This window comes from Rousettus aegyptiacus, unplaced genomic scaffold, assembly GCF_014176215.1.
Source record: "Rousettus aegyptiacus isolate mRouAeg1 unplaced genomic scaffold, mRouAeg1.p scaffold_m13_p_14, whole genome shotgun sequence".
Lineage (NCBI taxonomy): Eukaryota > Metazoa > Chordata > Mammalia > Chiroptera > Pteropodidae > Rousettus > Rousettus aegyptiacus.
Window position 1 is genome coordinate 33,245,528 of NW_023416289.1, and position 20,807 is coordinate 33,266,334.

Genomic DNA, 20,807 nt, shown 5'->3' on the forward strand with positions numbered 1-20,807 from the left:
GACTTAGAAGCTTGGACCCCAAGACCCACTCCTCTAAGACTCAAGTCCAGGCCCACAGGCCCTTCTCTCCACGTTCAGGCCTCTATCCCTCCCCACTCCCTACACACACAGGATTTAGGGCAGATGTTCACTGTCTGTTGATTTTCAAATCCTCCTGGGCCTGTGTGGGGGTGGGAGAGAGATTGGTGCTTAAATCCACTGACTCTAAGACTTAAGTCCAGATTTTCTGACCCCTGTCATCCTCTTCCAAGTGCACCCTGCTGCAGGCAGAGCACCAAGTGGAATCTCCAGCTCCTCAGAAACTCGGAGTGTTTCAATTAACAAAGGTCTGAACCCCTAGTCTTAGAATCTTTGAAGTCCAAGCGGCTGCCACTTAGGGGCACAAGAATCTGAACTCAGAAACAATGGAAAACCTGAGTGTGGACCCCTAGTCCCTACAGGCTCAAGAATGTCAGACCCAGGGTTCCAGGTCCACTGTTGCCCCTCAGTTGGCTAGGGGTTCCGCCCACCTGCCCCGCCAGCTGCGCAGCGCACCCGCGAACCTGCAGCGTGGGAACGCCCCAGCTGCACGGCATGCAGCCGTCAGAACAAGCTGCGCGGTTCCCAGCCTCCCAGCCTGCCCCTGCCAGGGCACACGCGGCCTCTCAGCCGTCGCCAGGCAACCATAGCCCAGTGGGGTGAGGGGCTGAGTCCAGACTGCGGGGTCTTGGGAAAGGAGGGGCTGGGGGCCTGGATTCCTGGATCTTAGAACGTACTATGGTTTGCAGCGGTAACAAGGCAGGCAAAAAGATATTCTGAGGAGAGGTTTTGAGGCGAGGAAAGCAGTATCCCCTTTCTTCTCAGGGGTCTTAGCTGCCTCCCAGATACCCCACTGCCCTCTTTCTGACCCACAGGCTCAGGGGAGACCCGAGCCCCGCCTCCCCAGGGCGCGGAAACTAGCGAGGCCCCAGGGATCCCCATTTATAGCTCCGTTTCCACTAAGCGCGGTCCCTCCAGGACCTGGACTGAGCAAGTTTCTTCCACTCCCTCTCCTCCCTCCTCTACACCCCTGTACGCCCCCAGCCACGACAGGATGCCGGTGTCCAACTTAGCCGGGACCCCCTCCTTCGATCCAGGTGTTCTGGCTCCCAGATCCCAATTGGGCTGGGGCGCCCACTTGACGGGAGAACCCCGCCCGGAGTGTCCCCATTCCAGGGCGTCTTGGCTGCTGGAGTTTATCAATGGGAACAGAACGGGTCCCTCAGGGGGCGGGGCGCGCAGGGGCGGGGCGAATGGGATCAAACCCTCTGGGGTCTCTCAGAGATGCTGCGCGCGGAACTCACTGGCGTTTCAGAACGTTGGAGCCTGCGACTGAGCTGACTTGAGAAACTCCAGGCTAGAGACAAGGGAGCCCCTAACCTTGGGTGAAGAGTCGGGCAAGAAGGGGGCTCCAGGCTAGAGTGGTGGGAGGTTTGTAATAGCAAGTCTGCTGGATCTTAGGGGACACACACACTCAGGATGCTGGTCCCCATCCTCCTCTTCTTCTTCTGCCTCAGAGCGCGTGCAGGTACCGCGAGGGGTGGAGGCGGCGGTAAATGTGGGGGTGGGGGGGGATTGTTTGCCAGTTGCCACTTTACTGGGATAAATGGGACGCAGGGCTCAGACTCCCGGGTCTGAGGGAGAAGTCTTGGAGCCTAGGCTTCTAGGTCTGAGAAAACATGGGGTTGAGAACTAGACTCCCTAGTCCTGAATGAGGGAGCTCTTGAATGTGCTAAGCTCAGTTTTGCTCCCTCCTCTCATTCTTCTAGGCCTGTCTCCTCACTTCCTGCAACAGCCCGCTGACCTGGTGGTACTATTAGGGGATGAGGCTCGGCTGCCTTGTGCCCTGGGTGCATACTCAGGGTTGGTTCAGTGGACTAAGGATGGGCTGGCTCTAGGGGGTGAAAGGGACCTGCCAGGTGAGGCTGTTCTCTCTACTCAAGGAATAGGCTGGCTCCAGGGTGGGGGTGCTGGGCTTGGGCTGTACCTGAAATTTCTATTTTCAAGTTTGGGAAGTTAACGGGCTCAGGTAAACATTCGGAAGTCCTGAATTTTTAGATTTTTCTTTGGAAGTGACCCATAGTGTTTGGGGATTTTATTTTTATTTTTAAATATTACATAAATGCAGAAAAGCACATAAAACATAATTGGAAGATTTGCCAAACAATTACAAAGCAGACACCCAGGCCCAGAAGCCCTCCTTGGAGGTGCACCCACTCCCTAGAGGTAGCATCTAATCTAATTTTTATGGCTAATGTTTTCTGAATTTATCACCCCCAAGGGGGTCTCCTAAGCTTGCGGGTCAGAAAGAGGGCACTGGAGTTCCTGGGAGGTACCTGGGACCCCCTGAGAAGAGGAAAGATTCTACTCTCCCCTCCTCGAAATCCCTCTTGACTCTGGATTGGAAGAGGCTTAGTGTCTTTTTGGCCCAGCACACACTTTTGGTAGTGTCTTTCTGGTGTGGGTTGGGGCCTGAAACTCAGAACTGTGATGTGACTGTCTCTTCCTAAATTTCAGGGTGGTCCAGGTACTGGATATCAGGGAATGCAGTCATTGGCCAGCATGACCTCCACATTAGGCCCGTGGAGCTAGAGGATCAAGCATCGTATGAATGTCAGGCTACACAAGCAGGCCTCCGCTCTCGACCAGCCCAATTGCATGTGCTGGGTGAGGATCCAGCCCATTTGTCCCCAGAGACACCCAGGGGGACTGTCAGTCCTTGCTGGGAGTATAAGCGTCCAGGGAGCCCAGAGGAGTGGTCAGTTAGAGTTGGGAAGATCAGGGACTCTGTGCCCAGAATCCAGCTCTGATCCCAAATCTACCCTACAGTGCCCCCAGAAGCTCCCCAGGTGCTGGGCGGCCCCTCCGTGTCTCTGGTTGCTGGGGTTCCTGCAAATCTGACCTGTCGGAGCCATGGGGATGCCCGCCCCATCCCTGAGCTGCTGTGGTTCCGAGATGGGGTCCAGCTGGATGGGGCCACCTTCTACCAGGTCAGAAGCAAGTCCCTGTGCCAGCCCTTGCCCATCCAAGGAAATGGGTGGTTCACTCCAGACTATAGGCTCATCCAGAGGAGAAAAGGACATGAGAGGGCAGGGTCTCAAATGTTGGAACCCTTGATGTGTGATTAAGGGTAAGAACTCTAGGGCTGGACTACCTAGCTCAGTTGCTCGCTAGTTGTTTAATCTTAGGTAAGTAACTTAACCTCTTCTGTCCTTCAGTTTCCCAGAGGATAATAGTAGTATGCACCTCATAGGGTAATTGTGAGGATTAAATAAAATAATACTTAAAGTGCCTAGAAGAGTGTCTGACACATAGTAAGCACTATATAAGGGATAGATGAAATCATTACTATTATTCATAACCTCCAGACCCTGCTGAAGGACGGGACCACTGGGTCAGTGGAGAGCATCTTATCCTTGACCCCTTCCAGCCATGATGATGGAGCTACTTTGGTCTGCCGGGCCCGGAGCCAAGCCCTGCCTGCGGGGAAGGACACAGCTATCACACTGAGCCTGCAGTGTAAGTGCAGTTGGACATTGGGTCCTCAGTCTAAGGTCCTTGGGTAAAAAGGAGGGCTGGGACCTAGGCTCCAGGGTATAAGGAAGGAAGGTGCTGTGGACCTGGAGTTCCTGGGAGAATTGGGAACTGGAGGCCTGCCTGGACTCCTAGCTTAAAGGAAAGAGGAGACTGGGGACCCACACTCCTGGGGTGGAGGGACTGGAAGTTAAACTCCTAGGTCATCAATGGAGATGTCCCAGGTCCTTGCTCACCACTGATTATTGGCACGCCTCCACAGACCCCCCAGTGGTGACTCTGTCTGCAGAACCACAGACTGTGCAGGAGGGAGAGAAGGTCTCTTTCCTATGCCAGGCCATGGCCCAGCCTCCTGTCACTGGCTATCGGTGAGGACGATCACCTCTACCCAACTAGTAGCACAGGCTTGGGGAGGGCTGTGTGAGGATGGGAGTAGGGACAATACTAACAGCCACACCACCACTGCAGGTGGGCAAAGGGAGGATTTCCAGTGCTCGGGGCCCGAGGGCCAATGTTGGAGGTTGTGGCAGACGCCTCATTCCTGACCGCACCAGTGTCTTGCGAGGTCAGCAACGCTGTGGGTAGCGCCAACCGCAGCACCGCGCTGGACGTGCAATGTGAGCTGGGGCGGGGCTGTGGGTCTGGCCAAAGTGAGACCAGCAGAAATGAACCCGGGGCTAGAGCGGGGCGTTACTCCCACCCGCTGTGGAAGAAGGTGGGGTGGACATAAGATGTAGGCAGAGTTTGGCTGTGTTAGCTCAGTGCCAAAGTGAAGCCGAGGCGGGGCGAGGGCGGGGCCAGGGCTTGTAAGCGGTGTTGTGGACTGGGGCCCTATACTCGGGCCCTTGAGGGTGCTGCTTTTGAGTGGCTGCTCCCGGGTCAGAAGTTGTCGCCCTCCTCAATCACGTGATCCTTCCTCTCCTTCAGTCGGACCAATTCTGCAGGCAAAGCCAGAGCCCCTGTCTGTAGACACGGGGGAAGACGCTTCCTTCACCTGTGCCTGGCGCGGGAATCCACTCCCACGGGTAACCTGGACCCGCCGCGGAGACGCGAAGGTAAGTCCGGATAAGGAGCTAGTGGTGGTGGCAAGCAGTGGACTAAGCTTCTTCCCAAGATCCTGCACCTGACACCCCTTCATATCCCAGGTACTGGGCTCCGGGCCCACGCTGCGTCTTCCGTCCGTGGGGCTCGAGGATTCAGGCGACTACGTGTGCAGGGCTGAGCCAGGGCTCTCGGGCCTGGGGGGCGGCGCTGCGGAGGCTCGGTTGATTGTGAACGGTGAGAAAGCGGTGCTTCCTAGAGGACGGGGCAGGTCCTGAAACTAGGATGGACGGGAGCGCAGTCTAACGCGAGTGGGAGTGACTTTAAGAGGAGAAGCTTTTTAAGGCGGGGTGCAAGCTGGATCTAGTGAAGGAGAGACTCAGAGAGGTTTGAAGTTCGTTGAGGGGCGTGGCCTTGTTGGTTGGAATTAGTGGGAAGTGCCTGGCCCCGCCTTATCGAAACGTACTGGGGTGGGGTGGGGGCGGGCGGGGCCCCTTCTCTGATTGGCTCAAAATCTCCAAACCAGCTCCCCCAGTAGTGACCGCCCTGCACTCCGCGCCCGCCTTCCTGAGAGGCCCCGCCCGCCTCCAGTGTCTAGTCTTCGCCTCCCCCGCCCCAGAAGCCGTGGTAAGGAAATGTCCACTCCCTCGAGACCCACCCAGCTTATCCCTGACCTCTCAGCCGGTACCCCCAAACTCCGTAACTACCTCTGATTTTTCCGACACCTTCCCTGTCCCTACCCTCCTCCCCCGTCTTCTCTGACCTTCCTCTTTTGTGTCCCCAGGTCTGGTCTTGGGATGAAGGCTTCCTGGCGAAGGGGTCGCAGGGTCGGTTCCTGGTGGAAACGTTCCCAGCCCCGGAGGGCCGAGGGGGACAGGGTCCAGGTCTGATCTCTGTACTACACATTTCGGGAACCCAGGAGTCCGACTTTAGTCGGGGCTTCAACTGCAGTGCCCGGAACCGGTTGGGTGAGGGAGGCACCCTGGTCAGCCTGGGCCGTAGAGGTGAGACGCTGGGCCTGAAGACCTCCAATCTGAGATCCCAAACCCCCAAAACGCCACAATCTCTAAACCTAGGACCTACAAACGCAGAGACTCTCAAACCTTGAGAGCCTCAAAACTATGAGTCCCTTGAATCCTGAGACCCCAAGACAATAAATTCCCTCAAATACAGAATCCTAAACTGAGACACCCTTCACACTCAGGTGCCCCAAATAAGGGAACCTCTAAAGTTAAAACCCCTCAAATTCTAAGACTTCTGAAAGCGAGGGAGTTTAAACTTGTAGAACCTCAATTTCATGATTCCTGAAGTCCAGGGTCCCCAAGCTAGGGGACTACAAACCTTGGGTATCTCAAACTTGGTGACCTTTTGAACCCAGACACTCCAGCCTAAGCCCTGAGTCCCTCTTCCCTAGTTCCTCCTCAGTCATCGGCTTACCTTCTCAGAATGTCCCTTCTCCCCACAGACTTGTTACCCACTGTGCAGATTGTGGCTGGAGTGACCTCCGCAGCTATGACTCTCCTTATGGTCATCACTGGGGTGGTTCTTTGCTGCTGGCGCCACAGCAAGTGTCAGTACCAAAGCCTTGCCCCAGCACCCCCACCCCTTCTCCCACCCCCTCACACACTCACCCTGCCCACTGACAAGCCTGGCTCCAGTGCTGCTTCTCTAGCCCCTTGTGGAGTTTGGCTCATCTTCAGCCCTGGTTCTTCCTTCAAGCCCTAACTCCATTTCCTCAGGGTCACATCCTTGCCCTCCCAGGCCAGGGATCTAATTGGTTCCTAGCCTCCTAACCCGATTCCCCCATTCCTCTCTCTTCCTGCTCATTGATCTCCACAAACTGTGATCCTACCCTCTTACTTACCTCTGCCTCCCCACCACCCCAACCCCACTGTCTCTGGCCTCAGCCTCTTTCCCCAAGCAAAAGAACCTGGTGCGAATCCCAGGCAGCAGCCATGGCTCCAGTTCGCAGGACCCCGAGGAAGAGGAGACAGGCAGCAGCAAGGACCGGGTAGGAAGCCAGGGTCCTCAGACCTGACTGTGCCTATAGAACCAAATAGAAACCTAGTCCCAACCAGGCCCCTAAACTCAAATTGGGTCCTAGCAACACTGACCTCAGACCCAAATCCAAATATACCTCCGATCAAGTTATTCCCTGGACCCAATGTGTCCCCAGACAGGGCCCTTCGTTATCTTGAGTCCCGACCCCAGCTCCCTCCTGTCTAGTCTCTGTTGTCCAGTTGAGGGTCCTTTGGGTCTGGCACGGGGGCAGGAGGATCCTCCGACTGCTCCCTCTTACTTGAGCACCCTACCCTAGGGTCCCATTGTGCACACAGACCACAGTGACATAGTTCTGGATGAAGCGAGGCCTCTGGAGACCAAGGTGAGTGCTGAGAGGGCTGGAACTTCTTTCTCTGTGTGTCCAATTCTCTCGCTGCTTCTGTCTCCTTTTTCATTCTGTTTCCTGCACGGCTGGGCCCGAGCCCCTCTGTCCTCTTTCTCCTGCCTCCTGGTCTTTCTCATCTACCTTCACAGCTCAATTTTCATATCTGCTGACTCTGCCCACATAACTGTCCCAGCTTTGTCCTCCATCTTGAGCCCCAGGTCAGGATTCACTCTGCCTGTGCTTTCCCCAACACGGTCATATTTCAGGCCTCCTGGTTGCCTCTCCCTGGCCCCTTCCACCTACTAGGTCCCACACTGGCCTGACATCTCCCCAGTCCTGCCCCTCCTTTCAGGGTCCAATCTTAGGACAGTGCCACTGACCTCAGTCCTGAGTCTAGAGCCCTTCTCTTTCTCCTGTGTAACTAGCACATGCTGTTTTGCTATTCTCTTGGCCTGAAACACTCCCAGCTTTCCCATTCCTACCTAATTCTCTCCTTCACTTCCTCTGGTCTCAGCTCAGATAGTTCCTGTTCTGGAAAGCCCATGCTTCTCCCCTCACAGCTCTGATCATTCTGCGTTTTGCCTGTCACAGCCAGATCACCCTGATTTGGGCTTTCCCATCACAGCTCTGATAATCCTGCCTGTGCTTCCCCATCAAGCCTCATCACTCTTCCTTGTGTTTTCCACCATCACAATCCTAGCCACTCCACTTATCCTTCCCCCATTACAGTCCTGGCCCCTCTGGGCTCTGTCTGGGGATCTGTCAATTTCCCCTTTGGCCTGAGATCTCCATGAGGACAGGTCCAGGTCTATCCTAGTGATAGATCTCTCCAGTAGCAGCACAGGGCTTGAGACAGCATCAAAGCTTTGGGGCTGTTAGGCAGACAGATGAATAAATGTCTTGGTCTCAGTCTCTCTTGTTCCCACTGCATCACCTTCCAAACCACCACCCTTTAGCAGGCCTATATCCCTCTGTCTCTGCCTTTTTCTGCCCATCTCCTTCTGTTCCTTTGTCTTGTCACTGTCTTTCTATCTTACTTTGTCTTGCTACCAATCTATATGTCTATTTCTCTGTCTCTAGGTCTCTTGCCTGCTCCTGTTTCTGTCTTTTTGTCTCTTACTAGGTCTGGCTCTATTTCAGTGTGTCTGTCCATCAGTGGCCCTCGCCCTCCCATATCCTCACACTCACAAGTTCCATTTGTCCCCTCAGGACCCAACCAATGGTTACTACAAGGTCCGAGGAGTCAGTGTGAGCCTGAGCCTTGGTGAAGCCCCTGGAGGAGGCCTCTTCCTGCCACCACCTACCCCCCTTGAACCTCTGGGTACCACTCCCTTCTATGACTTCAGCCCACACCTGGGAATGCCCCCTCCCTGCAGACTGTATAGAGCCCAGGCAGGTTATCTCACTACACCCCATCCTCGAGCTTTTAACAGCTACATCAAACCGACATCTTTTGGACCCCCAGATCCAGCCCTCAGGACTCCCCCTTTCCCACATGCTGCCTTCCCCATACCCAGCCATGCGCGTCTCCAGACTCACGTGTGACATCTCTCCTACTGAAGAATGCTGGGGTCTTCAACTTGCTATAATGGATTGTCCAGATTTCTGAGGAACCAGAACAAGTTGGCAACTTACTCCTTCAAAACTGAACATTGAAGGGAGAGATAGCTCATTACTATTGCCTGGGTCATTGATGTATATTTTGCTCAGCCAAAGGGGATGCTCCAAGTGGGAGCAAGATGGCCACTATGCCCACTGATTCCCCTGAGTAAAAGAGTTTCAAGATGGCCAATGGGCCCTTTGTAGAGGAATAGGGACAGTGGGTGATAAGAGTTAGAGGCAGGGATGGAAGTTGTGTCCAGACACTGAAAGAAGGTATTTCAAGATGACCAACTGCATTGAGAAGAAAGGTGACATAGGGCAGATTAAGATAGAGGCCAAACCGAGCCTTGTTCTGGCTCTCCCTGAGGGGCGCTTTGCTTGGCTAATAGAAGTGCAGCTAAGATGGCAATTCAATCCTTGGGAAGCCAAGATGATTCCTTCTTGATTACTTCCACTTCCACCTTCCTTATTCAAGGCCCTGGAAGAATTGGGCCCAAGGAGTGAGGATAGGGTGAGATCTGTTACTGGATGGGTGAGGATGGGATCTGGGGATAAGAATATTTATGTTTAATTTTTTTAAAAAAGGTCAAAGAAATGACTGTGTCTTTGGGATTGTCTTGGCATTATTAACCTCCATTAAGGAAGGGATCCATCAAGACTGCCCCGAGGCCCTTCCTCTAAGCTAGGCTATAAAGTGGCTGTAAGAGCAAGACTGAACCACCCCCAAACCCCTTGCTACCCATTTAGTGCCCCAGGCTCTTTTAATATACATCTGCATAAGTACACATGCACAGATAAACACACATGACAGGACTGCCCCAGTTGTCTTGGGGAAGACAGAATTCTACATTGTTATTTAAGAACACAAAGCAGTGAGCTCTGAAGGGGAGACAGGAAAGAAGAGGCAGGAAAGGGGAGGTTAGGGGTGAAAAATAGGAATGCCCTGGTCCTCAAAGTAATGATAGGAGTCCAGCCCCTTGTCCTGAGGTGCTGGGTACCTGACTCAGGTCACCCTTTAAAAAGGGGCCTGAGGGCTTTGTGTCATGAATCTTTGAGGTAGGAACTAAAGGTCCAGACACCTGAGACTCTTGGGAAACACAGCAGAAAGCCTGAGGCTTGGTCTCTGGTCCTGAGAGAGAAGGTGCCTGGGGCCAGGATCTTGGATCTGAGGGTGAAGAGGACTGGGTCTCAACTGCTATGTTCTTTTTTTTTTTTTTTTTTTTAATTCTATTTTATTTTATATTAGTTTCAGGTATCCAGCACAATGGTTAGACATTTATGTAATTTACGAAGTGATTCCCCCCATTACCCTAGTACTCACCTGGCATTATACACAGCCATTACAATATCATTGACTATATTCCCTATGCTGTACTCCACACCCCCCACGACTGTTTTGTTAACTACTGATTTGTACTTCTTAATCCTTTCAATGCTGTGCTCTTGATCGGGAAATATTTGAATGCCTGTATTCTTGAGACCTCAAAAAGGGTGGGGGAGGGTCTCTAATGCCGCGATCCCTAGAAGAGAAGGAAGCTGGTTATTGAGTGGTCCGAGGAAGGAGCAAGCTGGGGGTGAGGGTCCTGAGGGAGGACACAAAATCCACGACCGCGGAGCCTATGACCCAGACTCCTGGCTAGGTAGGCCCTTGCGTGGGGTTGGACACCTGGGATCTCAAGGGGGCGGGGGCCTGACGTAGGCCCCCACCCGGGTTTCCCGAGCTGCTCCACTCTGCGCTGAGCTGCCACGCTATTGTCCTAACCAGATAGGCGGGGCTGGTACGGGGCGGGGCTGGCGGCGCCGGCGCAGCCCGGGGGTGGCGGGAGGAGGCGGCGGCGGCGGTGGCGCTGGGAGCTCTTGTCACCGCTGGGGCCGGGCCGAGCAGGGCGGGAGTGCAAGGGACTTGAGGGCGCGAGGGCCCAGACATGGGGCACGCCAGCCCCGCCACGCGCGGTCTGGGCCGCTGCCGGGGCCTACCGCAGCCACCGCTGTTGCTGCCACTATTGCTGCTGCTTCTGCGCGCGCAGCTCGCCGTCGGGAACCTGGTCGGTGGGAGCCCCGGTGCGGCCGAGGTGAGGCCCGGCCGGGTCCTGGGGAATGGGGGAAGGGAAGGGACCCGGCCTCTGAACCCCAGCGGGGACATGTCCAGGGCAGAAAGTGCAGCCTTTCCAGCCAGGTGACCAGTTCCCCAGGCTCCCCTAATGGCACTAGGCATTCATGAACCCAGGAATCCAGGCCCCAGCTCCTCATCATCTGTTGTCCCAGGCCCCTCCAACCCCAGCTTAGAAATTGGTTTTTCCAGAGCCCCGGGTCCCAGAAGTCCAGTCCCCTCAGACCCTCTAGACTTAAGCGACTCAGCCCCAGCTCCTTCCCACCTGAACATAGGACACACCACGCAGTAAGGCACTTGATCCAAGAATCCGGGCCTTTTGCATCCTCTGGACCCATATGAGGGCCCCTCAGGACCCAGAAGTCAAGGCCTCCAGCCACCGCCCCCCGACCCAGAATGTAGCTTTCCAGCCCTCAAGGGCTTGGTGTCCTGGCTTGCAGGGCCCTGACCCCAGGTCTTGTCTGCCGTCCTTGCACCCAACAATGGGAGCCTGAGCTAAGTATGGAGGGAGGAGGGGCCAGAACGCCTGGGTTCTGACCGCCTCCCCCGCGATTCAGGTTTAACCCCTTCGGGCTCCAGTGCGGCTGCGCCGGGGTAGGGGCGGAGCCTCTCTCCGCCGCAACAAAGCCGGGAGTCCTGGGGGACCTGGGTCGCCATAGCAACAGAAGAACTGGGGCGCCCCCGCCCTGTGGGAGCTGTTTCCCAGGGAACCGTACCTCTACGCGGGCGGGTGCACGGTGCTTGGTGAAGGGTGTTTGGTTATGGGGGTCTAAACATGAGTCCCAGGGAGCAAAGGACTGAGGGACCAGCATGCCAACGTCTCCCAGGCCGTCACTGACCTCTCCCCATCTACACCCAGGCCCCGGGGTCCGCTCAGGTGGCTGGACTATGCGGGCGCCTAACCCTTCATCGGGACCTGCGCACCGGCCGCTGGGAACCAGACCGACAGCGCTCGCAAGGCTGTCTCCGGGACCCGCAACGCGTGCTAGAGTACTGCAGACAGGTGGGCGGAACCTAGAGATGGGCGTAGTCAGCGGGAAAGCAGGTTCAAGATGAGGCCGAGTCGCCCCTGGGAAGCTCGATGTGCAAAAGGCCAAGGAAATGAGGGCTCTAAGAAGGCTTGGGAAGCTATGGGAGGTGGCTAACAGAGGCAGAGTTAGGATAGAGCAGGACCTGATTTTGAGGAACTAAGTCGGGAAAGCGGAGAACCGTGCAAAGACTACCTAAGAAAGGTATCCATCCAGTGAAGTGAGGGAGTTTAGCAATAAGTGGTGGGCGCCTTAAAAAGTAGAAGTATTGGTGGGTGTGGCCAAAGGAGAGGCGGACCAAGGCAAAAAGACCTTTGAGGCCAAAGGTAGGAAAAGGGGCGGAAGGAACCCAAAGAGAGTGGAAAGCTAGGAGGCGTGGCTATGAAAAGACCGGCCTAATACAAAAAGAAGGGACACCTCCTGAGAATCCAAACAGGGAAACAAGCGAGGCTTAAGGCTTGATGGAATCTATGCAGAGATAAACTCGATTGGGGAAAGAGGCCAAAGTGACTAGCAGCACATGGGTTTAGAGGAATTGAGCTTATGGGCTTATGGAGGGACCTTTGTAAAGAAACTGGACAGGCAAAGGGTAGGCGCCTAAGGATTGCGGGGCTTTTAAGGGAGAGTTACTAGGGGACGTGGCCAATGGGCATGTGGGACTTAGATATCTAAGACCGGTTCTTTGTAGAAGCAGGGCCTAAGGACAGGGCCTTATTAACATTGGAGCCTTGAAAAGGGGCGTGTCCCGTAGAGAAGTGCAGCTGGTAGGGGCGGGGCAGTGGGTTGATCGCCCCCACTCTGTGCCCCCAGGTATACCCGGAACTGCAGATTGCACGTGTGGAACAGGCGACGCAGGCCATCCCCATGGAGAGCTGGTGCGGGGGTGCCCGGGGTGGCCGTTGTACCCACCCCCACCACCAGGTTGTGCCTTTCCGCTGCCTGCGTGAGTCACAAGCTGGGAGAGGGGAAGGGCGGTGGGGGTTCTTCGAAGCGCGAGATTCTGGGCCCTAGTGTCAAGGCTCACATTAGGGACCTGGATGCGTGGGTCCTGAACGGGGCAGAGAAACCTCTGAGGATAAAAAATATGGAGGATGGGGCTTGTTGCTGTGGGAGGGTCTCACTCTGGTGCCCCTCCCCCCATTCCTTAGCGGGTGAATTTGTGAGCGAAGCCCTGCTGGTGCCCGAAGGCTGCCGGTTCTTGCACCAGGAGCACATGGACCAGTGTGAAAGTTCGACCCGGAGGCATCAGGAAGCACAAGAGGTCAGAACCCTGGCCCATCCATCCTCACCCCCCAGAACCCAGGAGTCCAGTCCCTATCATCCTCCTCCAGAATCCAAGAGTCTGGACCTCATCTCCCTCTTCCCACCAGGAATCCTGGTTCCCATTCCCATCAGTCCCTAAGACTCAGGCATTCAGGCTCCCCCTTTATCCTCTCCTACCCCACAGTCCTGGCATCTGGGCCCACTCTTCCCACAGGCCTGCAGCTCCCAGGGCCTCATCCTGCATGGCTCGGGCATGCTTTTGCCCTGTGGCACGGATCGGTTCCGAGGTGTGGAGTATGTGTGCTGCCCCCCTCCAGTGACCCCCGACCCATCTGGGACAGCAGTTGGGTGAGTGGGAGGGAATCTTCCATGCCCATCCCAAGGCTCCTAATGGGAGGAAATCTTCCATGCCCATCCAAAGGCAGGAGATGGAAGCCTGGGGGCCTGGGTCCAGATTCTTATCATCTCGGGTCTTCTGCTCCTTCAGTGACCCCTCCACCCGGTCCTGGCCCCTGGGAGGCAAAGTAGAAGGAAGTGAGGAAAAGAAAGAACAGGAATCCTTCCTACAACCAGTAGATGATTACTTTGTGGAGCCTCCACAAGCTGAAGAGGAAGAAGAGGAGGAAAGAGTCCCACCTTCAAGCCCTCAACCCCCTGCAGGGGTCAGCAAAGGTGAGGCCATTCGTGAATCTCTAGTCTCCTTCACCCTGGAGGGAAGATGATTTGAGGGAACCTTGGTTTAGCAGTGTCTTTGGGAGGGACCTATAGGAGAGAGGTTTGATTGGGGGAATGGAAGGGACGAGAGTAACTTTTGATAATGTAGAGATGGACAGGCTGGCCTGTGAAGAATGCAAAGGGTGAGGGTGTTTGGGGGTACCTGGAAGTGGAGGAGCCATTTGGTAGATTTTAGGGATTATTTTGGGAAAGCTCGGAAGATGGTGCAATGGGTTCTTAAGCTTTGCAAGAACAAGCCCAGTCTAGAATTACACTTTTTATGATAGTAGGCAGCAGCTACGGCTAAAGTGGACATCAGTGCACTTAGTGGTCTCCACTGCACTCTAGGAAATGTAGTTCTCCAGGTAGGAAAGGTGCCCTGGAGATGGGCTTCGAGCTAGCCCCCTGATTCCTGGCCTTGCAGCAACTCCTACCCCAAGGCCCACAGATGGTGTGGATGTATACTTTGGCATGCCTGGAGAAATCAGTGAGCACGAGGGTTTCCTGCGGGCCAAGATGGACTTGGAGGAGCGAAGGATGCGCCAGATTAACGAGGTGATGATACTGGGGGCCTCAGGATCCCCCAAAACACAGAGCTGCCTAAATACCAGTAAATTCCTCAGGGACAAGTTGGGACAACCTTCAAAGTCTCCCCAGGTTCCCATCAACCCCCAGCCCTCAACACTGCCCCTAAGATAACTAGGGATTTCTGACCCATAGAATCCTATTGAGATGCCGCCAGATTCTAAGGAAACTTATGCACGATACTCTTCTCTGAATTCTCTCTTGGGAACCCAAGAGCCAGTAGGATTTAAGGGATTTGGAGCCTCCAAAGTCTTGAAGAAGGATTGGGGGACTCGTTGGTTGGAGCAGGGTGGATTCTAGGATCCTAAAGTTCTCCCTGCTCCCAGGTGATGCGTGAATGGGCCATGGCAGACAACCAGTCCAAGAACCTGCCTAAAGCGGACAGACAGGCCCTGAACGAGGTACAGCAACCTCCTATGGATCCTACTCACTCATGCCCATCCACTAACTGGGGCACATCCAGTCTCAGCCTGGCTCAGGCCTTGTCCTGGCCTCATTCAGTTCTACACCTTCCTGCATATATCAGCTTCTCCTGGCCCTACCCCTACATTTAACTCTGTCCCTCTTGGCCTGTGTCAGACCTGCCATTTCTCTCCTCAGATTGGCTATGTTTTGCCCTGTCTTAACTTGATCCTTACCTCTGTGGGTTGGCTCTAGAGTCTTCTCCCTAGCTGGGCCCCCTGCAGATACAGCCAGGTCCTTCTGAGCCTCTTAGAAGCATTCCTGTCCCAGGTAGGCCCCACTCCCTGACTTTGGTGCTGCCCACTAATCTCACTTTTACTCAGTTCCTCCTTAGTAGGCCCAGCCTCATGATTCTCCATTCCACCTCTCTCTGTAGACCCCTCAGGTTAGCCCCATTCCCTGACTCTTGTTCTGCCCACCCCATCCTCATTTAGGCACAGCCTGTCTCCAGTTGGCCCTGCTCAGGCGTAGAGCCCTGCCTCTCCTACAATACTTGCTCTCTTTCACATTAACACAGGCCAGCTCTATTCCTAGATTGTTCCCATCCAGTACAGTTTATATCCCCAGGTTGGCTCCCAGTAGGCCTACTCCTGACCCCACTCTACCAGGCCCTGTAGCCCCACTCCTTTCAGTCAGTCTCCTGTGACCTACCCCCAGGTTGACTCTGTTCAGACTTAGACCCACTGCACCCATCCTGCTTGGTCCTATAGCCCTGCCTTTCCAGAATGCCATTGACTCAGGCTTTCGCCCATCTTCACGTCTCCTAATCTCGTGCCCACTCCCTCACCAGCACTTCCAGTCTATTCTGCAGACCCTGGAGGAACAAGTGTCTGGTGAGCGACAGCGCCTGGTGGAGACCCACGCCACCCGAGTCATTGCCCTTATCAACGACCAGCGCCGGGCTGCCTTGGAAGGTTTCCTGGCAGCACTGCAGGGGGATCCGCCTCAGGTGTGAAAGCTGTGGGGGTAAAGGGCAGAGGCTGAAAAGGACGGGACGGACCTGGGCAGCCTTCATCCCTTCCACAGCCAGAGCGTGTCCTGCTGGCCCTGAGGCGTTACCTGCGTGCAGAGCAGAAGGAGCAAAGGCACACGCTGCGACACTACCAGCACGTGGCTGCTGTGGACCCTGAGAAGGCCCAGCAGATGCGCTTCCAGGTGCTCAAATTTTTCCAGCTCCCCAAAACCCTGCCATCCCTTAGACCTGTCCCATGAACCGCATCCTTCAGACTCTCCTCTTGTCCCTTATACCCTCTTTCTGTCCCTTGGACCTCTTTCCTATCCCTGCAACCCCTATTTTATGTCTTGGGACCTTTTCCAGTCCCTTGGATCCCTACTTCCTGACCCAGGAACACTGTGTCTTTGACACCCATCTTATCCCTTGGATTTCTGTTTAGTTTTCCAGAAATGCCCTCCTCAGTTCTCTTTTCTCCTTAATCCCACTCGTTTTCTCCCTAATCCCACAGAACCCCTGTTATGTGCCTTCAGATCCTAATTTCTGTTTCTGGCTGTTCTCGTCCCATCCATGAATACTCCATTCTATGCTCTTGAACTTAGAACCACATCTTGCCCTTGAACCACATCATTTCTATATGACCCTCTAATCCTACTTCCTTTTCTGTAACCCCCTCAAACCTCACTTTCTATTCTCAGACCCTACTTTCTGCCCTTCCTACCCACTTGCCTCCACTTCCTATCTTCCATACTATATTCCTCCTATCCTATACTTAACATGTTTTCTGTGTCCCACTTTTCCTAGTGACTACTCCTTTCCCTTCTACCTTACTTCCTTTCCTAAGCCTCACACTGTCTGTCTTCTGTACGTCTTTTTCTTTTCTTTGTGTTCTGCTTCTCCTCCAATTTCCTCTGTCCTGTGGCCCAGTTCTTGGCCCTTGTCCCTACTTTCTGTCCATTGTATGTGCTACTTTTCCTTGAACCCTATTGCCCTTCCTCCTTCACCCTCCTTCACCCTCCTTCACCCTGCCTTAGTTTCCCCAGCTCTAACCTACATTGCCCAGTTCATCCTTCATACTCACTCCCCCACAGGTGCAGACCCACCTTCAAGTAATAGAGGAAAGGATGAATCAGAGCCTGGGGCTGCTTGACCAGAACCCACGCCTGGCTCAGGAGCTGCAGCCCCAGATCCGTGAGTGTATATAACCCCTACTTCCCATTCCAGGTCTGTAAGGGCAGATCCTGACCCCTAAACTTTGACACTCCATCACTTCAGTTATACATTTAGCTAGCAGATCAGGTAGGGGCTGGAACTTGACACAAATGGGCCTCTTTACCTCTCCATATATGCTCAAAGCCTCTCTTCTCCAAGGAGCTTCTCCATGTCATCTCTCCAGCCTAGTGGCTAGACTTCCTACATGGTGCCTCGGGTTCCCCTAACATGAAAGTGGAAGCTGCCAGGTGGTCTTAAGGCTTTGGCCCACATTCTCTTGGTTAAAGCAAGTAACAAACCCAGTTTAGATTCAAGGGGAGGGGCCTAAACAAGAGCACGAATACCAGGAAGTGCTACCTACCACAGCCCTCAGATCTATTGTGATATCCTATTGGATATCCCACATCTAACCCTGATTCTCCTCCTCTTCAGGAGGCCATTCTCTTGAAACTTCAATCTCCATGCTTCCTGCCAGGGGTGCCTCCAACAGGCTTCCCACTTTCCCAGATCACACTTATGGCTAACCCCCAATTACTTTACTGTTAAGGTGCCATCCATTCATTCAGTTGTGTGTGTGTGTGTGTGTGTGTGTGTGTGTGTGTGTGTGTGTGTGTGTAGTCTCTATGCTCAAGACCTCAACCACCTTTCTGCATATTCCCTTCAGAGGAATTCTTCCACTCTGAACACCTGAGTCCCAGTGAATTGGAAGCCCCTAACCCTGGGGGCAACAGTGAGGGCAAGGGTGGGCTGCAGCTTCTGGATTCCAAAGATGGTGAGTTAACCCAAATATAGATAAACCCAGACTTTGGGTGACAGGCCCCAAATCTCATTTCTAATCCCCCGAAGTCTGGAGGTATCTCAGCTACCACAGTGAGTGGGAGAGGATAGGGAGGAATATCTAAGGTTGTGGAGGCCTCTGTAGGATCCTTGATTCTCCTGCCTTGGCCTCTGGGATGGTGTTTCTCCACTGTTTTGTCAATGAAGCCCTCTTCTCTTCACTGTTCTCCCTGCCTTGCCTCCTCTGGCTGCCAGCAGACACCCCCATGGGCCTTCCAAAAGGTGAGTATCTCACTGAGTAGACCCCAGCCCCTAAATCTCTTTGAGTTCCTAAGCCCAGAATGGAAAAGGGTTCATGTATTGGGAGCCCCAGACCTCCTGGGATGGAGACTGGTACCTCTCTGACCCCCTCCTCAGAGGGGGCAACATCACTCTGGACTCTCAGGAATGAGCTAGGATTTTGGGGGTAGGGTCCACAGAACAAGATGCTGCACCCGGGAAAGAGAAGCTGTCCCCCCTGGAACAGTATGAGCGGAAGGTAAGTTAGTCAGCCCTGTGGGCTCTTGAGGGAGGCCTGGGGAAGGGACCTGGACTCTAAAGTCTAAAGGAGGTGGGGAGGGTGCTAGGGGTTTGGATTCCTTGGCCTAAGGTAAGAGGGGACTGAGGACATGGATTTCAGGGTCCTAGGGAAGAAGAGGGCTGGGGGATGCCCTCTTCAGCCTTAGGGGAGGAGGAGTCTGGGGCCCAGACTTCTGGGTCCCTGACACCTCCTGCTCCCCCAGGTAAATGTGTCTGTTCCAAGGGGTTTTCCTTTCCACTCATCGGAGATTCAGAGAGATGAGCTGGTAAGAGGAGGAATATTTTGGGGCCCTAGGGGGAGAGGTCAGAGGTCAGTGGCTAGGCTGTGACCCCCAAAGCAATACTGGGCCCCGGTGAGCCTCAGAGATGACTCCTACCCCATCTCCTCTCCCTGCAGGCACCAGCTGGGACAGGTGTGTCCCGAGAAGCCGTATCTGGTCTGCTGATCATGGGAGCAGGTGGTGGCTCCCTGATTGTCCTCTCCCTGCTGCTCTTGCGCAGGAAGAAGCCCTACGGGGCTATCAGCCATGGAGTGGTGGAGGTGAGAGACATAAAGATGTGGGATAGGGAGGAGTTCCAGAGCTTGGACATGGAGGAGCTGTAAGATCAGCGGTCAGGTCCCTATGTCCCACTACCTCTCCCCTGTCCCCTGTCCCTATTGCAGGTGGACCCCATGTTGACCCTGGAGGAGCAGCAGCTTCGTGAACTACAGCGTCATGGCTATGAGAACCCCACTTACCGCTTCCTGGAGGAACGGCCCTGAACCAGCCTCCTTCACTCCTTTGGCTGAACCCAGATCTTCCCTCTTCCTGGAGCTCCAGAACCCCAACTCCCAGCCTAGGGAAGAGGTCTGGGAAAAGTTCATTTCACACCCTCATGAGGGGGCTGGAAATTCTTATTTCCCCTTTCCAGTGCCCAATCCCATCCCTAGTAAATCCCCAGGTATTCCCAATTGCCTCCCTGCTTGGGACCTCCTCACCTTAATTTATTTTGTAAGTTAATTTATTGTTCCTTAAGGTGACCACCAGCTTGGTCCCAGTGTCTGTGGTTCCCTAGAATTCACCTTCCCACTTGTTCCCCCAATAACATCCCAATAAAATCCTCTTCCCACCAGGCCATCCTGCATCTCTGTGGGGGAATAAGTGAGTAATCATAACTCTAGGCCTCCTTCACCATTTTAAACAGTAGAAGGGATCTTTAAAACTGGGTGGGGCCTTGTGGGGCAGGGCCCACAAACCCAGGATGGGCTCTTCAGGCCCACCCTGGAGCTTTCCGTGGTGCTGAATGGGCCACTACTCCTGGGCCTCTATCTGCTGGGTCACAGAGTGGACTCAGGAGATTGGTCTCTGATAAGTTTCCCCTGCCTCCTACTCACTCACACACACACACACACAGCATTCACCCACAACTTACGAGCCCAATGAGAGCCTGGGAATCTTGAACCGCTTTTCCCATTCCCACATCTTCATTCCTTCTTGGGGAGGTGATAGGAATCCCACTGAGATATGGGAATTCCGGTTATGTATCCCAGAGAGGGTTATGTGGTGTATACAAGCGCCTATTGGAATTTATACCCTCATATGTCCCATTTTGTGACATGTTACAGTTATTCCTCTACCTATGCTGTTACCTGTCCCAAGAGGATTGTTATGAAGATTAAAAGGGTTATATTTGTGGAGTCATTAAAACTGTGCCTGACATTTTGCAAATATTTGTTGAATAAATTTTAAAACAGTATGGTAAGTATGGTAACAAACACTCATATGGCACTCACCCTGTACCAGGCGCTGCTCTGAGGGCTTTATATTTATTGGCACACTTCATCATTATTTCTACCCATGAAATAGATACTATGACTAGTCTCACTTATAGATAAGGAAATAGAAGCAAGAAGTTACATCATGTTCCCAAGGTCACTATCCAGGTAAGGTCGGAGCTAGGAATTCAACCCAGGAAACCCAGCTCCAGCATACATACTCTCGGCCATTTTGCTAACCTGTTGCCTAATAATTTGTAGCTGCCCCATATGATGTTCAGGTTGTGCACTGCAAAATTCTAAGTATACCATTCACCTCCTGGACATTGTAGATTTGCATTTGTACCACAACTTCCCAACAGATGTCAGTAATGTGCCATGTTCCAATGTCAGCATAGCACATAATTTTCTGGCAGATGGCCTAGGATGGGAACACCTATTTCTAATTATCTCAAAGGACCTATGAATTCACAGTGGCTCTTCATACTATATACATGTAAATGCTGGTCCTCTATATTAAATATAGACCTAGGTATTAAAAGGAAGATGCTAACATGATTCAAGTTGGATAAAATGCCACAGCTTCATTAGAGAACCCAGTTTGAAATATCATTCTAATACAGATTATACCTTCAGTTGTCCACAGACAGGCCTAGGCAAATGGCATAAGGAGCTCCAAGCAAGTGGGACAGGAAATGAAAGGCCGTTTTGCTCAATATGCTCAGTGCCTGATTCCTTAATAATATTTACATTTTAATGGCAATCTTTGGAGTATTAATTTTTAAAAC

At 53.6% G+C, this 20,807-nt stretch overlaps 2 protein-coding genes across 4 annotated transcripts; both read left to right on the plus strand.

The window, feature by feature from the left end:
- Positions 1-1,497: 1,497 nt before the first annotated feature.
- KIRREL2 (kirre like nephrin family adhesion molecule 2) lies at positions 1,498-9,769 on the plus strand. The gene is made up of 15 exons (XM_016119613.2): positions 1,498-1,546; positions 1,788-1,937; positions 2,536-2,685; positions 2,848-3,008; positions 3,387-3,537; positions 3,815-3,920; positions 4,021-4,169; positions 4,480-4,607; positions 4,698-4,830; positions 5,120-5,220; positions 5,378-5,597; positions 6,059-6,163; positions 6,501-6,604; positions 6,911-6,976; positions 8,189-9,769. Exons 1-15 carry the CDS (start codon positions 1,498-1,500, stop codon positions 8,522-8,524), a joined length of 2,109 nt encoding a protein of 702 aa, XP_015975099.2. The 3' UTR covers positions 8,525-9,769.
- A 626-nt stretch (positions 9,770-10,395) lies between these two features.
- On the plus strand, positions 10,396-19,972 carry APLP1 (amyloid beta precursor like protein 1). 3 transcript variants are annotated; one of them, XM_036232136.1, is made up of 17 exons: positions 10,396-10,653; positions 11,551-11,694; positions 12,530-12,662; positions 12,868-12,980; positions 13,197-13,330; positions 13,470-13,654; positions 14,121-14,251; positions 14,608-14,682; positions 15,534-15,692; positions 15,770-15,898; positions 16,787-16,886; positions 17,572-17,679; positions 17,892-17,966; positions 18,155-18,222; positions 18,467-18,529; positions 18,661-18,804; positions 18,928-19,972. In XM_036232136.1, exons 1-17 carry the CDS (start codon positions 10,507-10,509, stop codon positions 19,024-19,026), a joined length of 2,007 nt encoding a protein of 668 aa, XP_036088029.1. In that variant the 5' UTR covers positions 10,396-10,506; the 3' UTR covers positions 19,027-19,972. The 3 variants fall into 3 exon arrangements, with proteins under 3 accessions (XP_036088029.1, XP_015975180.1, XP_015975181.1); XM_016119694.2 differs by having other exon boundaries at positions 10,397-10,653; positions 17,940-17,966; XM_016119695.2 differs by having other exon boundaries at positions 10,397-10,653; positions 17,943-17,966.
- The last annotated feature ends 835 nt before the right edge of the window (positions 19,973-20,807 follow it).